This window comes from Cygnus olor, chromosome 11 (genome assembly GCF_009769625.2).
Source record: "Cygnus olor isolate bCygOlo1 chromosome 11, bCygOlo1.pri.v2, whole genome shotgun sequence".
Classification (NCBI taxonomy): Eukaryota; Metazoa; Chordata; class Aves; order Anseriformes; family Anatidae; genus Cygnus; species Cygnus olor.
Window position 1 is genome coordinate 17791123 of NC_049179.1, and position 18378 is coordinate 17809500.

The following is an 18378-nucleotide window of genomic DNA, read 5'->3' on the forward strand; positions in this document are numbered from 1 at the left end:
TTACACAGAGCAAGTGAAAGAACAGAGAGTGACTTACTTTGAAATGTCTGCATTAGCCTTTGATTAAGATGGTGAGCTGCCTTTAATGGACAACTTTGTCTTTGCACTGAAGTTTTACTATATCAATTCAACTAAACTTTACACATTTCAAAAATTAAAATAAATAAATGAATAAATAAATCTTCTGCTTTCTTCATCTGCTCTTCTCTCCTTTGGAATGGTCACATAGAAAATAGTAGCAAAGGAAGAAACTTAGCCTTTATGGCAAGTAGAACATCTTTGCTTTTCTAATGCTGAAACGTTCACAGCCTATTACATGGCAGCTGTTATTACATGAAAAGAAAGGCACAGAAAGCACTCAGTAGTACTCTGAAGCAAAGTATGTGATAGAGAAGTGTCAGAAACAGAAAAATAAATTCTTAAATTATTTGTCAAACAATGGAGACAAAATTATCTAGTGCTGGGAATCCATGAAGTGAAAAAGTCCTACCCAGGCTTCTGATGAGACAAGAGTATGAAGGGACACCATCTGGGTGCAGTTTCAATTTGTGCTACTCTGTGACTTCATCTTGGCTTCACAACTGTTTGAAAACCATTAACACCATCCCAACTCAGGACAATCTCCACAGATACAATGAGACCGAATGGCAAACACAAGACAAGCTTTACTGCATCCTAAGTCTCCTCTCTCTGAACAAGTAACCTTCCTCTGAAGAAGTCAAGCCAACCAGCCATGTATTTAAATCCTGGGCACTGTCTCAAGCATCTAAGACACGGTGACACTGTTAAGCTATGTAATGGTGCCATCTCGTGGTAACATTAAAATGATGCTACATCGACTCCACATTTCAGTAATAAAGCGTGTCTATTAAAGACAACACATTGAAATAAATACATCTTAATACCTCTGTCGTATAATTTTTACAGTGCATGGTAACCACGAAGACACCCAGCAGCATGAAAGAATCCTGTGATGATTTACAACCAGAGGAGTCAGCAGCTGGGAAATGCTCGCCTATAACTGTCAGGGTGATCTTAACTGGAAATGGGTCTCTGATGATGTTCAGGCTTCTAAAAGGAATTTCAAAAATTAGAAAACCTCCCTGAAAAGACAAAAAGAATGAATCAAGGACTGGAAAATCTGCCTCACAGAGACAGATCCAAAAATCTCAGCGCTGCTCACTGATGTCATAACTAGATCACAATCTACTCCCCTCACAGAAAGAATCCTCGTGGATTTAAAAAAAAAAAAAAGTTGCATTTCAACCAAAACCAATGATTTTTGATACAGCAACATGAAATTGTCTGGCTTACATTACATAAAGCACCGTAATGGATGAATATAATGAAATTTCTAGCATTAAAGTTCATGTTTACTTTTTTGGAGAGTGACTTAAATACTTTGTTTAGTTGGCACCCATCCACCCAGATCACTGCTAACACTAACACTGATGTTTAACTTCTTACTCGTAGGCCAGACTTAAGCATCTATGCCCATAAGATAGGTACTGCCATCCCTCTCACACACACACTTACCTTGCCTCATAAGCAGAAATGCCATCACATCAACTCACAACCACCAGAGTGTAGATTCAAAAATAATATAAATACAAAGTTTTGAAAATGTAAGTCCAAAAATCAGAATGCTCATTCAAACCTTTGCCAACTCTATCAGCACTCTGAAATCATACTACCCATGAATAAACACAGGTTTCTTTTAGACACAAGAATTTTCACTGTGAGAAATTTGTACTGCTTTTTCTATTACATTCTCGTACGACAGTGAAGGTATTAGATCTATTTCTGCTCCAGGCCCTCTTAGGGTTCTTGTGATCTCACTAAGAAGCGCTTCAGACTGCCAAGACCAAGCTGCAGATCCAGGCTTCTAAATGAATCAGATACCTTAAAGCACTCATATAACAACAACAAAGAAAAACAAAAAAGAAACAAAATCAATATTCAGACTGTAAATTCTGCAAGTCAGCATTTCTGAAAGAATACAGGGCAAGAATCATACAATCATAGAATTTTTTTTGCTCTCCTGCAGCCTGTAGCCCAGGAGTTTAGTACTGTTAAGGAGGACCTTAGAAGTTGTGGCTTTGAAGTCTCTCTATATAAGATGTGAACTTAGGAGCAACCAGCATTACAATTCTTGATTAATATTGTATTAAAAAAAGCTGTATGTATTAAACCACACATTGAGTAAGAAAGTAGGCTGCTATGCAGGAGGACATTTGGTTTCTAGCAGTCTTTATAACATTCCCTTTGTGATGGGATGAATCAACAACCAGAAGATGAACTGTGAAGTCAGTCCTAACTGATTCTCTTTGAGACAAAAGAACCATAGCAACATGATTAAGGCTATATGTTATCAGTGTTTTACTTTTCTTGACAGAAACTTGTAGTTTCTAAGCATAGGTTTTTTTTTTTTTTTTTTTTTTTTTTTGAAGGGATATCTAGAAAGATCTGATTTCAATGCATTTCAGGTATATGGTTTACGGAGCAGCTGAACATGGGAGGAGTTACTTGGATATAGGATTAACTGGTATGTTGAATCACAACCTATGGTTCTTAAATAAAATCAGGGTGACAGGGATACATGTGAGGAATTATGCAATAGATGGAGGAAAAAATATACATCCCTACAATATACCTACAATGTCTGCCTACAGAACTGCCTTCCTCAAAATGTTGAGTTAGTTCCTTCTTCCAATGTAAGATTCAGGCTGCTGAATCCATTCAGGTTCACAAAGACTCTACTGTTCATCACTGGGCCCACGTCTTTGCAAAGACTTCTCCTCCAATGGACTAAAGATCTGATCCTTAAGAGCTTCATCCTTAACCATAAATACAATAATCAAGCATTAGAAATTCCTCACTAAAAAAAAAAAAAAATCTAATACAGAATCAGTTTGTGGTGAACAAAATTTCTTTACCAAGCCATAACCGGAGTAATCTGGAAAAATATGTCATACTTCCACATTAATTAAATCTAAAAAATTAGGAAAGATCCTACGAGAAATACAACACGCAATATGTAATCTACACAAAGTGCTAAGCCCTAAAATTACTTGTAGTATGATCACAGTGCCTGAATTTAAAGGCCATTTAAGGCCTATATCTTACTCTTCTGTGTACCAAACTTTTTCTGCATTAACGGAGTTTGCATAACCTCCTGTCCACCACAGAGTTTTAGGCAGATTTTTCTGCTAGAAAAGCTCACATGAAATCAAATGAAACACCTATTGTTCTCTTTGAAAGGAAGGTTACAGTTTTCATTCTGATACCAACGAGTGTTGCAGTATCTCTCTTCCATAACGCAAGATGTGGTTTCCATAGAAATATCTTCTTACATCAGTATCTACAAGCCCTCCAATTATTCCCTTTTGGGCATCTCATGCAATCCATTAAAATCTTTTCAGAGCAGGGAAATAAATAGGCTCAACTGCTACTTAATTTCTTGGTAAGAAGAAAAAGAAAAGACAACTAGTAAACAAAAGCTTTATTAAGACAAAACACAAGATGGAGAATGTGTCTTGCAAAAAAAAATTATATCTTACCTGAATAAATCTCTCTGGCGTTACAAATTATGAATAGTCAATTACAACTTTTGAAGACCATACTGAGATTTTGCTGATTTTTGAGAGTGCAATTATGGCATAATTCTGAATTGTTTGGTGGCCTTGTCTCCAACTAAGTCCACAGGACCTGAATCCTTTCTGAATCCTTTGCATTGCTGACTATTGCTTCCACCTTGTTCTATGTCCTGTCATTCAGGTCCCTGCGAGTTTAGAGTCCTTGCTGTTGCTGTGTCATCTTTTTTTTTCCTGTGGCATCTCCTGCCACTTTCCCAAGATCAAGAATGCATTTGACGCCCTGAAATTAGAACCAAAACACAGGGAAAACCAAATTATACACAAACAACATAAGCAGTGACTTGATATCAGTATGAAATGCCTTTGTCAACCAAGGCCACCACAAGCAAGCAGGCAAAAAACTTAGATGCACTGTTTGTATAGAACAGTTTCATTCCTGCTGCTCTGCCTGTGTTTCCAAAAGTGTCAGTGTAAAGAAAACTGGAAGTGCACAGAGCCTTGATCTGACTGGGTGGGCTCTGAAGCCATGACCACAAAACATAACACAAGAACGTGCACCACAGGGGCAAGCACTGCCATAGCTCCCCCAGGAGACCCATATCTGGAGAAAACAAACTGATTTAATTGTTGTGCGGCAGCCAGAATGTGCTGGGGAAACAACTCCTACAGCACTTTGTTTTGCTTCCATTTCCTCTTTCCTTTTTCTTTATTATGTGAAAAAGCTTCACTACTGTGATTTGTTGTACGTTCCCCTATCTAGGTTGAGGCTCCATTCAAACCTTTTGGCCTGTCTTAGGCCTCTATCCTGCAAAAAGCTAAGAACAGTCAGTTGTGCAGCTCAGTAGTGGCATAAAGCAATTAGGACTGTAAGGAACTTGTCTCCCTCATTCTAAAGGCTCGAGCCACTACAAGCCACTGTATAGGCAAAGGAAAAATAAAACAGTTCAATTCAGAAAGCCATCATATATGCAAACCTTGCAATCTGCTGTATGCCGGCTTGGTTACAGTTCATCAAACTAAAACATTTAGTGAGAACTGGACTTTACTATTTATACTATCTCAAACTACTACTGATTAGCTATATAAATCAATGGGCCAGCAGTAAAAAAACATCTATAGTTATTTGTGACGTTTTCTCTTATTAAAACTCACTACTTCAGTAAAAAGGGAAAAGGCCACCAATGAAAAAGCAAGTCATAAAATGGCAAATTTATCACTGTACCTTATTCATCTGGCCCGCATCTGATTGTCTTTGTTTACTAGGTTGAATATTCTCCATAAGAGACTTCATCCTCTGGAGAAATTAGATGAATAGTTTTGCCCCACAAAGAGATAAAAGTGAAAAAAAAATGTAAGCAGACTTCCATGTAAATTTTCATGTAAAAAACAACAGAAAAATTGTTGTTGCTGTGAATGTGAATGCTATCTTCATGTGAATGCTACCTTCAACCCTTCTTGCTTTTGCTAATTAAGCAAACAAGGGTGCATGACGACACTACCACAAAAGACAATTTAAATCTGTTTGATCAAGAAACAAATTTAACAGCTTCTTGACTGGCACTTAAATATTTAAAGCTCCATTTTTGAAAGTATTCCTAAACCAACCAACTAACCTTATCACACAGAGGTGTGTTTTGTAGATGCAACCTGAACGCTTCTTCAGTTACTGTATAAGAATTTCCTATCTATAAATTGTTCAAAATACGTTTTTGACTGTATTTGTCTTTTCCTAGCTTTCATCAGGCTCACAGATTAAAGTATCACATTAACAAATCAAAGAGAGCCTGTAAGCCATTTTTCCACTGTTTCAGAATAATCTTAATGATTAATAATGAGGTATATTGTCCACAATTAGCAAAGAACAGCCAAGTAGCACTAAGTAGATCTGATTTTGATTATTTGAAGAGAAAGGGAGAAAGACCAGACAATACCAAACTGCACAGACTTTACATGCATGGCCAAACCAGTGCTATTGCTCTGTTCCAAGTGAGTATTTAAACATCGTAATCTTATTTTTTACTTCTTAAGGTGAACATCTATACTAGAAACAAAATGACCCTGGGTCTTAACTGCAAAGTTCTGATAAATTGATAATCCATTCATCGCCAGAATAGTCCTATCTTTCTTCCCTTTCAGAAAAAGCAGATAATCTGACCAACTGAGATAAAGGATTATAAGCAATCATTTGAAATTGATTAAATTCTTGCTCAGTCTGCTTATTTTTTTTTGCATTAGCTTCACGTTTACATGCTTTATATGTACTCCTAAACTATTTTAAAACAGCTCAACTCACTTCCTTATAGATTCTGCAGCTAGAAATCAAACAGATAATCATGGTAAATGATTCCTGTTCCTCCAATCAGCCCCAGGAGAAAAAAGTCACCATGTTCCTATTACTGGGACTATTTGCTGTAAATAAATCTCTCCATTTTTCAAACAGTAAGAATTAACTCAGTATGAATGATTGCAGCTATGGGTGATAAAACACTAAGGAACTCTACAGATATATGTATACAAGCAGGCAGAGATACCTTATAAATATCACTATGTATATGCACACATCCAAATTGAAGTACCAAGAGTGCTGCAGTTTACCTGTACTGCCACTAGATGCAGCCACATAACCTTGCAAAATTAAAAATTCTGACCTCAAGGTTGCAGAAACCTTCCCGGAATACCTTTGATTGTAAAATTCTTACAACAGCATTAACTGTATTCATTCCTCTGGAAAGACACAATATAATATAAAGAGATTTTTTTTTCCTTTTTTTCCCCAATAATTTTGTTCCAAAACATAGCATTGCAAATGTTGACAGGGATCTAAGAAATCACAGCAGAATAAGGCCCATCTATTTTTGTGGTTGTTGCCATAGATTCTGATTGGAGCTGACAATGTTGAATTACATTGTGTTTTTCTTTCTACATGAAGAGCACATTGGAATGAAACACTATGTTCCCAAGTGACCCCATATTCAAGTGAGTGTGCCCATATGAAACAACAGGTAAGGGTACAACTCAGTTTCCATTCTATGCCACATCACTTTCCTCTCTGTGACTCTACACCGCTTCTCTAGAAACACAAATTTCTCTTTGGGTATACAGTAAGCAGCATGACAGGTCCTCCTGGATAGCACATGATTCCTGCAATCAGGAAATATTTCTGCTTTATCTACTATCTGCTATCAGGCAGCAGGAAGCCCTGGAAAATTCTCATTATTTCCTCACCAGCTATCAGACAGAGCTATGCAGGCCTTACACTTCTTTTAAGACAAAGCAAAACCAAGGAAACCCTCCCCTAGTCTTAGCAGGTGTTACCTGTCCTGTGCTCTCCCTTGGTAATTTCCTGGGTACATAATATTCACGGTACAAACACGCAAGTAAATTCCATAGGTAAAATAGATGTAATACCTATATTACAGTTTTAAATACTATTTGTGTAGAGGGTTGATTTTCCACTGAGGACAGTGGAAATAAAGCCTGTTCAGCACATTCTGTGCAAAGGGAAGTGCTGCCCAGCGAGCTGTGCACCAGAGTGCAGAGTATCATTTAAAAAGCAGATTTTTATTATATATTTTAGTGCCAAGTTCACTTGACTTCTCCTCTCTTCCACTATCAAGATCACGCTGCAGTTCACAATCTATATATCAGACAGCCCCCTGCCATCCCCACCCCTTACTCTCCCATTCTAACATTTCTAATTTAGACTTCTCCTCCTTCCTCTTTTTGTAGATAAAAATACCTAACTTCTATCCCCTCAAGGCAGTTCCCAGGCCTCACGTGCATTTTTTACTGACAGCCACTCTGATGGAATTACATTTACCTATGTTTTGGGTTGTTTCTCTTTGTTTGTTTGTTTTTGTAGAAGATGGCAAAATGAAAAATGAAAAATGAAAAATGAAATTATGCTCTCCTCCAGGATCTGCTTTCTTTTTGATGATCTGATCACAGTTCTCTTCAATTGCCATTAATAAACTGAACTGAGCAAGATGGATTAAAGGAAAAAGCAGCACCAGATTTTGTTGGTTTAAAGCATGAGGAACATAAATTTAACGGCTTCAGAGAAAATCCAGCCTAAGGCAAAATTCTGGCTTAACTCTCCTGTGGGGTTCTGCAGACAAGATGAAATGCAATGTCTCAGCTGAAGGTCCCCAAGCCAGCACAAAGTAGGATAGATGTGGGAAGGGATGGGAGCAATTTGCTCTGCAGCACTCCTTGCTGCACTTCCAGAAAGAGACAATGTGTGCCCTTCTTTTGGAATCTACCGCTGATCACAGCTTGTGTGCAGGCAGCAGAGGGGGCCTGGCTGGATCCCCAGGCCAGCTGAACAGACTACATCAACAAGATCCCCATATGAACTGTCAAAAGGGTTTCCTACTCTGTCACTATCTTTTATGAAGTAGGCAAAAAATGCTCCCAGCAAGAATGATTTACCCTGTAGGAGAGTATTTGAATCTTCCAAAAGCTGTAATGAAAATGTTTGTGTTTCCATCCAAGAATGGTACTGGCAGCAAATTGAAGGTAATTAAACACATTGCCCACTGGCAGTATAAATTTATCCTTTGTAATAATTTCAGAGGAACAACCCCCTCTCCATAACCCAGACATTGTGTTGTGCAACAGGAATTTTTTGGGCTAACTTCTACCCTGCTGTAAATGCACTGTAATGGGAGTTACAGACACTCTATGCCAAGACTGTGCTTTGTTCAGTATCTCTCAGATGCTCTGTAGTTCAATTTCATTACCTCATAATTTCTAAGAATTGTCCTGTTTATTGGGAAAACACCAGTGAACTCGACTGCACACTCGGTAGTTTCTCCAAGTGCAAACAACAGAGAAACCATCTTTATATTATCACTGCCTAATCCTTGATTTTAATCATATCTTTATATAACTAAAGTGGCCAAGTTCACACTATTTAACTCACTTCCTGAAGGGGATGACTCCATCTGAATTTTTAACCAGATATTCACTCGCTGGCTCCAATCTCCTGGTGCTTCCACCTCCCACAGTCGCTTCTGCTCCTCAGGATAAGTCTGCAAGAATTTCTGGCAAACTGAAGAGGAGAAACCAAAGGGTAAAAGCATGAATGAATGAAAAGTACAGCAAAAGCGGGAGTCTATTCTATCCTGGAAATTCTCTGAGACCTACTTGGATTAGTTCCTTTGGAAACCTTTTCTTCCCTCTTCGCATCTTCCTTTCTTTCCTTTTAGGTGGAGCTTTTAGGAAAAATGTATGTGGAATGGCCCAGACATGAATGACTGAATTCTGTCCATCAGCTTCAGTCTAGATTACTTCCTTGTGAGCACAGAAATACCATGCTTCTGGAGGCCTTGCATTGCAGAACTACCTCCAGACACTTAGCAGGTTTGAGATTAGCAGCAGTGTGGGGTTTTTTGCCCTCACTACTCTGAAATGAATAGTGCTTCAGTATCTTCCAGCTTTAATGGTTATGAATGCTACTTTATTTTCTATTTATATATTAAAAAAATCATATCAGATTGTTCTTGCATCAATACCACCCTCCATTTTACTACTTCTACTTATGCTTCATTGCTAGGGTTCATTTACTTCTTTGGATTGCGAAAACAGGAAATAGGAATAACTAATACAGAAATAACAAGGCTACCTGTGTCAGATGCATGGTCACCTTTAGAAACCATATTCCCACAGATTCCCACCACTGCTTGTACACTGAATATTAACATTTGAGTATACAATCAACTTTCGGTTTGATTATCTTATCAAATTGAAATCTGTCCCATTTAGCAGTTTCCCTAGGAAGTCTGCAGGACTAAGAGGAGGAATATTTTGCAAGATAAATAGTTCAAAAAATTTAATGCAGATTTTAAAACTTCCCTTAACCAGGATTCTATCAGTTCTATCATTTGTAAAACAGGAAGATGATTTCTGCGCTCTCCTCAGTCCGTTGCAGTCCATCACACTGCAGTATGAATTTAAATGGGTCATTTACCTTCAACATTAAGTTGAGTTTAACAGTGGGATGTTGAAACCAAAACCCAATCTCTGCTAACATAACATTTGTTTTACAGTAATGAACAGATCACTGTCATTAACTTTATCCAAAGATATCCATGCTAAATTAATCATTTCAATAAAAGCTACTGAAAGTAACATATATAGAGAGATAGAGATGTTTGCTAAATGTCTCTTTGCCTCATTTCAGGCATCTATAGAATATTTTTATTATACATTTATTATACAATATATTATTATACAATTATACATAGCATACTAGTGAAAAGTGTGCACATTTTATACAGAGTTTTAGAGCAAAGGTTGCGATCTTTTGTCCAAGTATGAGATCGCAGTGCCAGTGAAAGGAAAAATAGGCAACAACTTCAAGGTACTCAATATGTACTCAATATTTAGCTTTCAGTGTTAGTATTTTTATAAAGTAGGACCCAGAAAACCCAATTAGAACATGATACAAGTCAAATTTATTCATGATTACCTCTAAACTTAGCTGAGATGAAAAGCATAGTCTTGCAATATATTGTTAACATTAACACCCAAACAATGCAGCTTTCTGATCCATAATGTCTAAACCATTGATGCCTGCCATAGGAAAAATTTATTTTACTGGGAAAAGAGAAAGAATGTTGTCAATACTATTCTTTTCTGAACTTAGAAGTAGTAGTACTTTAGGAACTCCTGGGGTACATTTGCATATATCCAATGGCACATACAGACCAAGAGAAAGAATAGATATAGTGAAAATTTTGTTGACACATATTAGGAAATGGCTGCAAAGTCATAAATCAATAGAATTACAGTAAAGACTCTGTACCACACAGAGAGAAACTAACTTTTTTAGAAAAACGTTCCTCCAAAGAACAAAGTTTTACAAATAATATTATCAGTGATATTTTCTGTAAATTTTACTAGCAAAAACTCCAACCTGAACAGAGAGAAGACATATAACTACTTAGCAATCTTTTGAAAGTGGCAAATGTTCAAAGACGGACAATAATGAAAAAAGTACTGATGAGACTGGATGAATGAGCAGAACCCAGGTATGCAGTTTGTTAAATATAATTTCTTACAAATGCAGTATCTACAAGAGCATTACGTGCATAGTGTAGGCTTGACAACATCTTATGACTCTTCTCTCTGGTGTTAAACTATGTGTAAGTCACTGTTGAGGGCAATGACATAGTTCTATTTCTAAGACACGGTGAGATAAGAATGCAAAATTTCATATAAGTAGTATGAGTTTTACTCTTCTAATTGACTTAAATAAATATTGGCCTACCTTTCTACATGAAATTCCAGATGTTTCAAGAAAAGTAATCAGTTGCATACTAAAAACAGTTAAGTTCAGACAAGTGCACTGAACACTCATACAGTGTTAAGAAGATAAGAAAATCCTACCATGACCATATTGAAATTTATACATTATGCATGACCCTTACCTAACGTTTCCACATCAAACAATTTACCTTGATACATGGCAGCAGAAATAGGGCAACTGATCCCCAAGGCATCCTCAGCCTTGAAAGACTGACAGAAATCGTGCAGCATTTTCATCCCCAGGCCACCTCTTCTGTATTTTCTCTGGACAAATATAGTATCCAAAACTGGCAGCAAGTAACATTGACTGGTAGTACCATCACATAGGCTCCCTGTAAAATAGACATGGAAAAAATACATTAATTTGAAAACAAAACTAGTATTGCTGCAGTAACTAACTGCTGTGTGATTCTAACCACAAACATTGCTTTGATACCTCACCACAGGCTATAAGACTGCCTCCTACTAAAGTGCATTTGTGTAGACAGTAGTGATTCCAAAGAGAAGTAAAACACTTTCCAAGAGGAAGATTTGTGCCATTAAACTGAGAGCACATGCTTAACATGTGGTTGATAGGTGTCACCACAGCAGCATTTACCAGAATCGGACTCTTCATAATCAGACCACCTGGATACGATACACAGGCTATGTACGAAAATAAGTTAACTGAAAATATATAACTGGGCTTAAAGGCATAAATATTCCCAAAATCTCAATATGTTCCTTTAGCTTTTGGCTATCCTACTAAATCACCCCACAAACTCTTTTCACGAAATACATTAAGCCACACAGCACAGCATGATCTAAATGCTCAGAAGGCCCATATTGCCTGATGTAGCTCAACAGTGTAGAAGGCTTCCAGAGAAACTTCCCTAATACTGCTTAAGCAAACAATTTAATGATTGCAGGAAGATAACAGAGGCTCTCTTGGCCTCAAACTATTTGACAACACAAGCATTCAACCCTGAAATGAATGAGCCTCAAACTATTTGACAACACAAGCATTCAACCCTGAAATGAATGACCAGCATCAACTCACCATCTACCTACGTACTGGATAAGGTCACCACAGAAACATTACGCTGATTTATCTTCATTGTTAGAAAATATTTATAAAGATTTTATGCTTCTTCTATCTGGCTATGTGACAGCTTAAATAGAAATGGATACCCATGCCTTTATACCAAAAAAATATGATATTCTATTTTCTTGGTTAAATCTCATCAAGACCTCTTTGCTTTTCTTTATAACCACTTATTAGTGTACCATCCAGTCTAGTTTTCAGTGTCTCAAGTTATGAAACTTTCATTAATTCACTGAGACCTATTTCACAGTTTCAGAGAATGAAATGCTGGAACGGCTGTTCCTAAATTCCAGTGTAAGGCTTTTACTACAATACACTTTTTCTTTATCACAACCACATAGCTAACTTACACTGAGGTCTATTTCAGTTCCTTGAGATCGTGTGTAGTACCTTTTGCTGCTACACGCATGGCCTGCCTTTGATTACTCTGTTTTCCAGGATACCAATTCAGCAAAGCACACATGAATATATTTAATTCTAGACTCTGATCTGTCAAGGCTGTAGCTCTTCATTTAGCAGGAATCCATGTTGCACACCCTCAGCCATACGACAAGAGTATGTAGCTACATAACCAACCCATTCACATCCAGGCTCGGTCCACCCCTGCTTAATCAAAGTGCATGCTTAACTTCAAACACATGTTCAAACGCATTGTTGGAAAGGGATGGTTTGTGGTGGTGTTTATAACCTTTCAATATTTGTAACACATGATGGGTAGTTATTCTTTTTTCAGGAGCCAAGAAATTGAGTATATCCCCAGTCCCATTGTTAGCTGCAAGCCCAGCAGAGATGATGTATTCCAGCAGTATTGCACCATACATTCTAAGAAAGGGACAAACTTTTCCTCATGAAGTCAATAGCTTTAAGAATTCCTGCATGTTGCAAGTGACCTTATAAGTTTATTATTAACTCATATAGTCTGTCTCTATAAACCCTTATGAGACTGCTGTGGTAGCAATCCCAGGAGCTGAGTGATTTATGTCTGTGCAACTAATTTTGTGTTGAGAAGATGACAAAAACTTGTAATGTCTAAAGGCATTGCAAATAAAGAAACCATGAAGCCATTTTTTACCTTGTCCCTGGGAAGCATATTAGGAGAGTCATAGCCTACAGCCCTTTGAAATAAAATAAAATAAAACAAATAAACAAACAAAAACCTCTGGAATTAAGGCCATTTTAACTCTAGTTCTGATCCAACAGCAAGGAGGATCTCATAAGCTAACGGTGGCCCAGAGGTGACCACTAAGCTCTCTCATGCATTTTATTTAGAGGTTTGTTTCATTGTTGAAACGCAAAGAATGAGTTTTGAGGTGAGGGAGGAGACAGGGAAAATATGAGCACTGGCGATGGGGTGGAAGTAGTCATACAGTCTACCCTTTGGGAGCCTTTGATCTGTTTGGTTAGGTCACAAAATGCCAAACGACCAACTTATGAGCCAGCAAAAAACAGATATTATAAGGGCAGGAAAGCAGACAGCCATTAGCATTCCCAAAGAGCCACAAACCAGAAAAAAAAACAACCCAGTCCCCACATCCAGCAGACCCAAACAAAACAGGGTTGTGCATACTGACTGTTTCCCTGCTGAACAAGTTGGCTTGGCACACACATGTTTGGACAGGCCTTCTGCAGCCTGAGTGCTTGTGTGAAGGGTGGGGAATATTTCTGCTGAATAGAACCCAAGGTCAATCCATTGTGTGAATTTGTATGTGAGAAGGGGAACAAAGGTTCTGGCTTCAATAAAATTAAATTAATTCATGTCTTGACTGGTATGTAGTCATTTAATTTTTATTACAGCCAGAACCTTCAGTCTGCCTCAGAAATGCACATTAAAAATATTATTGCTAGAAAACAGAGGGAGAGAAAAGCAATCATCCAACAAGATTTCAGCTAATTGTCTGTCAGGTTAGCTTCAATTCTGTGTTGTTGGTTTTGTGTTTTTGTTGTTGTTGTTGTTTTGTTTTTTGTTTATGTTTTTTTTTTTTCCCTATAAGAAATGTATGTAACCAGTGAAAAATGAAATCGTATTTTTTTTTCGGGATTTATTTCTACAGAATGCCATCTAGGCCCCCGAAGTACTAAAAAAAATCTGCAAACGCTTGTATAAAGAAAGGTGTGAAACAGATTTTAGCTCATGTAAACACTTCCAAGAACAGTCTGAAAGAAAAGTTACCATCGTTTTTGAAGTATTCTGATGTTATCTGTTTAAATGTTAGATATTCCTTTTCAATAAACAGCCCACAAGGTTGCATTACACTGTGTTAACTGAAAAACCAGTCAAGAAAAAGCATCTGCCTCTTCCTTCCCAAAATAAGACCTGGCTCAAGGCTTCTCACAGGGCACAGGGCCGTACTTGTGCTGTTCTTGCCCACAGAAAATAGCAAAACTGAGAGCAAACTGAAGATGTTGCAAAGTTAGGTTTGTAGGCTCTCATGCTACTGAGATGGAGGTATAGAAAATGGGAATGGCCAGTGAATGACCCCACACCAAGCAGCACTTACACACACCTCCATTTTCCACTGCAAAAACAGTTACCTCAACCCTCTACACTCTCTGAGGCTCTGGGGAACGCAAAAAGCAGAGACTGGGTCAGGGATGTTTTGTTGTCTACTTTCTATCAGCTCGGCGTTTTTGTGGTCAGGTGTTCCCAAACAGTGATCTGTGGAGCATCTCTAAAGAATGAATGAGAAGCCAACAATACATTTACTCCTGGTTCAATTGCATGTTTTACAGTCTTCTCAGAGGGCCCAATTTTGTTAAGGCTGGTTTGATTCATGTCAGAGAGAATACAATCTTCCTCTACGCTTTTAGCACAAAGGTTTGACAAAAGGCACATAGCGAGCTTGGGAAGGGACAAGCTTTGGCAACCTAACTCCTTTGCTTTTTTTTTTTTTCGCTGTGCGAAACAGCTTGGTCCGTGACTGGGCAACCCCTATGTGTTATAGAAACAGTAATATGTAAGAATATCAGAAAAGATGAAGTCTTTTATGTGTGTACCACAAAGGGTTTTTGTTATGTTTTATTCTTAAATCAACTAAGACACTCCTGGCTCACAGCATCCTCCAACTTCCTCACTGATTTATTTGCATGATCAATCTTCTACATTCTCCTGACTGTTGGATACTGATGTGAAGGTTGTAAAAATCCATTTTCAGTAATTACTAACCTTCAATAAACAAAAATAAAAAGCAACCAACTTTCAGAGAATTACCTGGTCTCATTGTACAAAAAACACTGTCAATAACCATGGTCATTAACCCTACCCCGCTACACAAAACACATTCTTTTTCAGGTTTTCACACAAATGTAGAGGATGCCAAGAAAAAAATCTGAAAGGAATACTTAAAAAAATATAAAACAGATCTCAAAACTGAAGTATCTATATGAAGGCTCTCTGCAAATTATCTCAGGTGTTGCAGGTTGTCCTCTGCAAAGTAAGGGACAGGGACAGGAAACTAATTTCCTGTTGTACCTTTAAGTAGCTACGTTCAGTAAGGTCTAACTCCTCAGCTGTCTAATATGGAAGCCGCTGACATAGATAAAATTGGAGACATTTATCTTGGCACGTGACAAAGTGTCTTATCAGCCTCATTAGTGGCTTAGTACGTCTCATCAATCTTTAGTTTACCCAGTGGTAAATGCTGCATGCCTGTCATTGGACAGCAATAGGCACATACCAGAGAGGTTAGGGTGATGATCTGTGTAGTCATGAATAAATTTTGTTTTAATAAAGGTGTCTAATGCTCGTGAAAAGTGATAGCCTTGAAGAATGAGTCTTCTGTTTATCTACACAACAGGTGCAGGATGACCAGCGTCAACAGTTGCCAAATTGTCTCAGGACACTGACTTAAAGTTACTGCGTCTCTGAGCAAGGCGAGTGCTCAAAACCATCTGCCCCTCTTCAGCTAGACTACAAAAAGAGATCCAGTTAAGAATGTTCATAAAATGGATGGATGTGTGGAACTGGACCAAAATTACCAAGTTCACTTTGTACAGGCCACCTAGGAACTGGCAAATGAAAGTGACTGCACAATGTTGCCAAGCTGGTTAATTGGAATCAGTGATGATCATTGAAAAATTTAGTTTGCATAAAAGGCATGCTAAATTAATATCAAAGATAGAACAGACTCTCTCTTCCTTAGTCACCATTTCTATGATTCACACAGATTATTCATGTTTCAAATAGCTATGCTCCACAGATCTGTTCTGGCTTATTTGGCTCCACTGAAGAATGCTTTTTTGAAGAATAACGTAGATATTGGAAAATCCACAAATGAGAAATGCAGTTGAATATAACATCAGCATGAGAGTCTCAATTACCTGCTGAAGAAAATAAAATTATACCAAATATCCAGGTAGCTACACAGCATGAAAATAATGTGAATCAGAACCACATGGTAGGCACAGAGGAAGATCATTTCTTTCTAGGACCAGAAACTGTAACAGGGGTCCAGCAAAATGTAATGTCTAGTACTTAAAGCTGCCCCTACTAAATGTTCTGATCAGGTCATTAAGAGGATAAAGAACTTACGTTATGATTAAAAACAAAGTTTAAAAAAAAAATCTGAAACGACTTTGTGAAGTATGACTTCTGAGAGCAGATATTTAGCTTAGCCTGTTTGGGGCCTAATAAATCCCTGGCTCTTCTATAAAACACAGGGAACAGAATCAGCCAGAGCATGGATGATGTGAAACTGAAATCACAGAACTTCAGAAAGCAGAATTATTTTTATACACACAGCAAACAGCAAAAAGGGGCAAAAACAATCAGTTTCAAGCTTCCCGAAAATGCTTTGGCAAAGACTGCAGTATTTTGTGACACAGGCCAAAAGCTTACAAATATAGCAGCCCAAAGGAAAAAAGCACTGGCAACAAAAGACAGATGCTGACAAAGCTGGACTCAAAGAACTTGTATGTTATGTGGACCTGGTTTAAAACCAAACTGTGACTCCCAATTTACTCAGAAACAGTTTCAACTTGACTAATACTCCACCCATAACAGACTACTGTGTAAATTTATTTTACTGAAGCATTACAGACCATGCAAGTGTTTCTTTCCAAAACCTTTGCTCAGAAATATTTAGGGACTTAAAGGAAAATGCACAACGGCAGTTGAAGTGTTTGCAAATTATGAAGCAGCTTAACGACATCTTCACAAATATATACAGGATTCCCTAATCATAGGCTGAGACATGATTCATCATTGATAGTGCAGTAGCACCGTACCAGAACGGTTGGTGTACAAGCTACACCTCAGTGTGAAGAAGCAATTTGCACATCTTGAGGCAGCAGAAGAACAGAACATCTCTTATTGCTGCTGCCCTTTGAGGCACTGCCAGGGAAGGTACCTTCAGACTGTCCTCTGGAATCTCAAGCAGTCAACACCTGCACAGCTCTCAACTTGCTTCTTACTCTCCTCCTTTTGACAGATGACTGCTGACCCGAACAGCACATTCACATCCAAAGATACCAACTACCCTACATTTAAGCTGATAGTGTCGAGATGACAAGATTAATCCTAAACACAGACAGGCAACAACTCTTGGATGAAGGTACATACTCAACTGCACACCTGGAGTTATTTAATGAAGCCTTTTCCACACTAGTTAGCAATACACTTAATTACACTACCAATAAATCATCCTTTAAACAGGAAGTACCACAACTGGATAAAGCATTCCAGGAACAATCTAATGTATATATGTTCTTCTCTACACTACCCAACCACTGCTCCATACACATCCAAGGATATCCTTGCCACTAGCCACTTCTGATACACTGTTTTTCCACGATGAACTGTACTCGTTTTTTCAGATACCGTTCTTTCCAAGATGCAGTTCTCCTTTCTGTGAGTAGGCCTTGCATTCTTTGTTCTTAGATGTACGACCTTCTACTTGGCTGCATTAAAGCATATTTTATTTGAATACGACAGTACCTCAGATCACTCACTGTAACTGAGAATAGAGTTTGGAGCCATCATGTTTAAATGAAAGTAATATGGATGGCTTCCAAATTCTGGGAAGGCTTGTTCCCCAGATTCATTCTGAGAGAGATTTGATATAAAAATGTAAATGAGAGCCAGGATTATTTATACTAAAAGATAAACAGAAGTATTACATTTCTAGCTTTCAGGAGCCAATGGGAATGTGTCTCTAAATTGACCTTACCTTTCATCTTGACCGAGTAAAAGGCAACGGCCTCGCCATTTCTCCAGAGTATCTTGGCACACTCAGTGGCAGAGTGAGGTAGAAAGAATGCATCATTAGCTGAACTCCCTTCCAGCATTCCAAAAATAATATAGTTCAGAACAAAGAGGACAATCCTTTCTCCAAACGTCTGGACCTTAGAGAACAAACAAAAACAGACCAAAGAAAAACGAAGAAGAGAGTA

General features: G+C 37.9%; 1 protein-coding gene across 2 annotated transcripts in view; it reads right to left on the reverse strand.

The window, feature by feature from the left end:
• Positions 1-2726: 2726 nt before the first annotated feature.
• Positions 2727-18378, reverse strand: part of LOC121075902 (protein FAM169B-like) — a 39778-nt gene continuing 24126 nt past the window's right edge. Inside the window, exons 5-10 of one of the 2 annotated variants that reach the window (XR_005823235.1) lie at positions 18156-18330; positions 11057-11239; positions 8521-8649; positions 4819-4890; positions 3561-3876; positions 2727-2837 (exon numbers count right to left, since the gene is read on the reverse strand). Coding sequence is in view for 1 of the 2 variants with exons in the window: in XM_040569644.1 (XP_040425578.1) it covers positions 4856-4890; positions 8521-8649; positions 11057-11239; positions 18156-18330 (522 nt within the window). In the remaining variant the exon portion in view is untranslated. Of the gene's footprint in view, positions 2838-3489; positions 3877-4818; positions 4891-8520; positions 8650-11056; positions 11240-18155; positions 18331-18378 lie in introns of those variants that run through there. The other variant, XM_040569644.1, reaches the window with a different exon arrangement.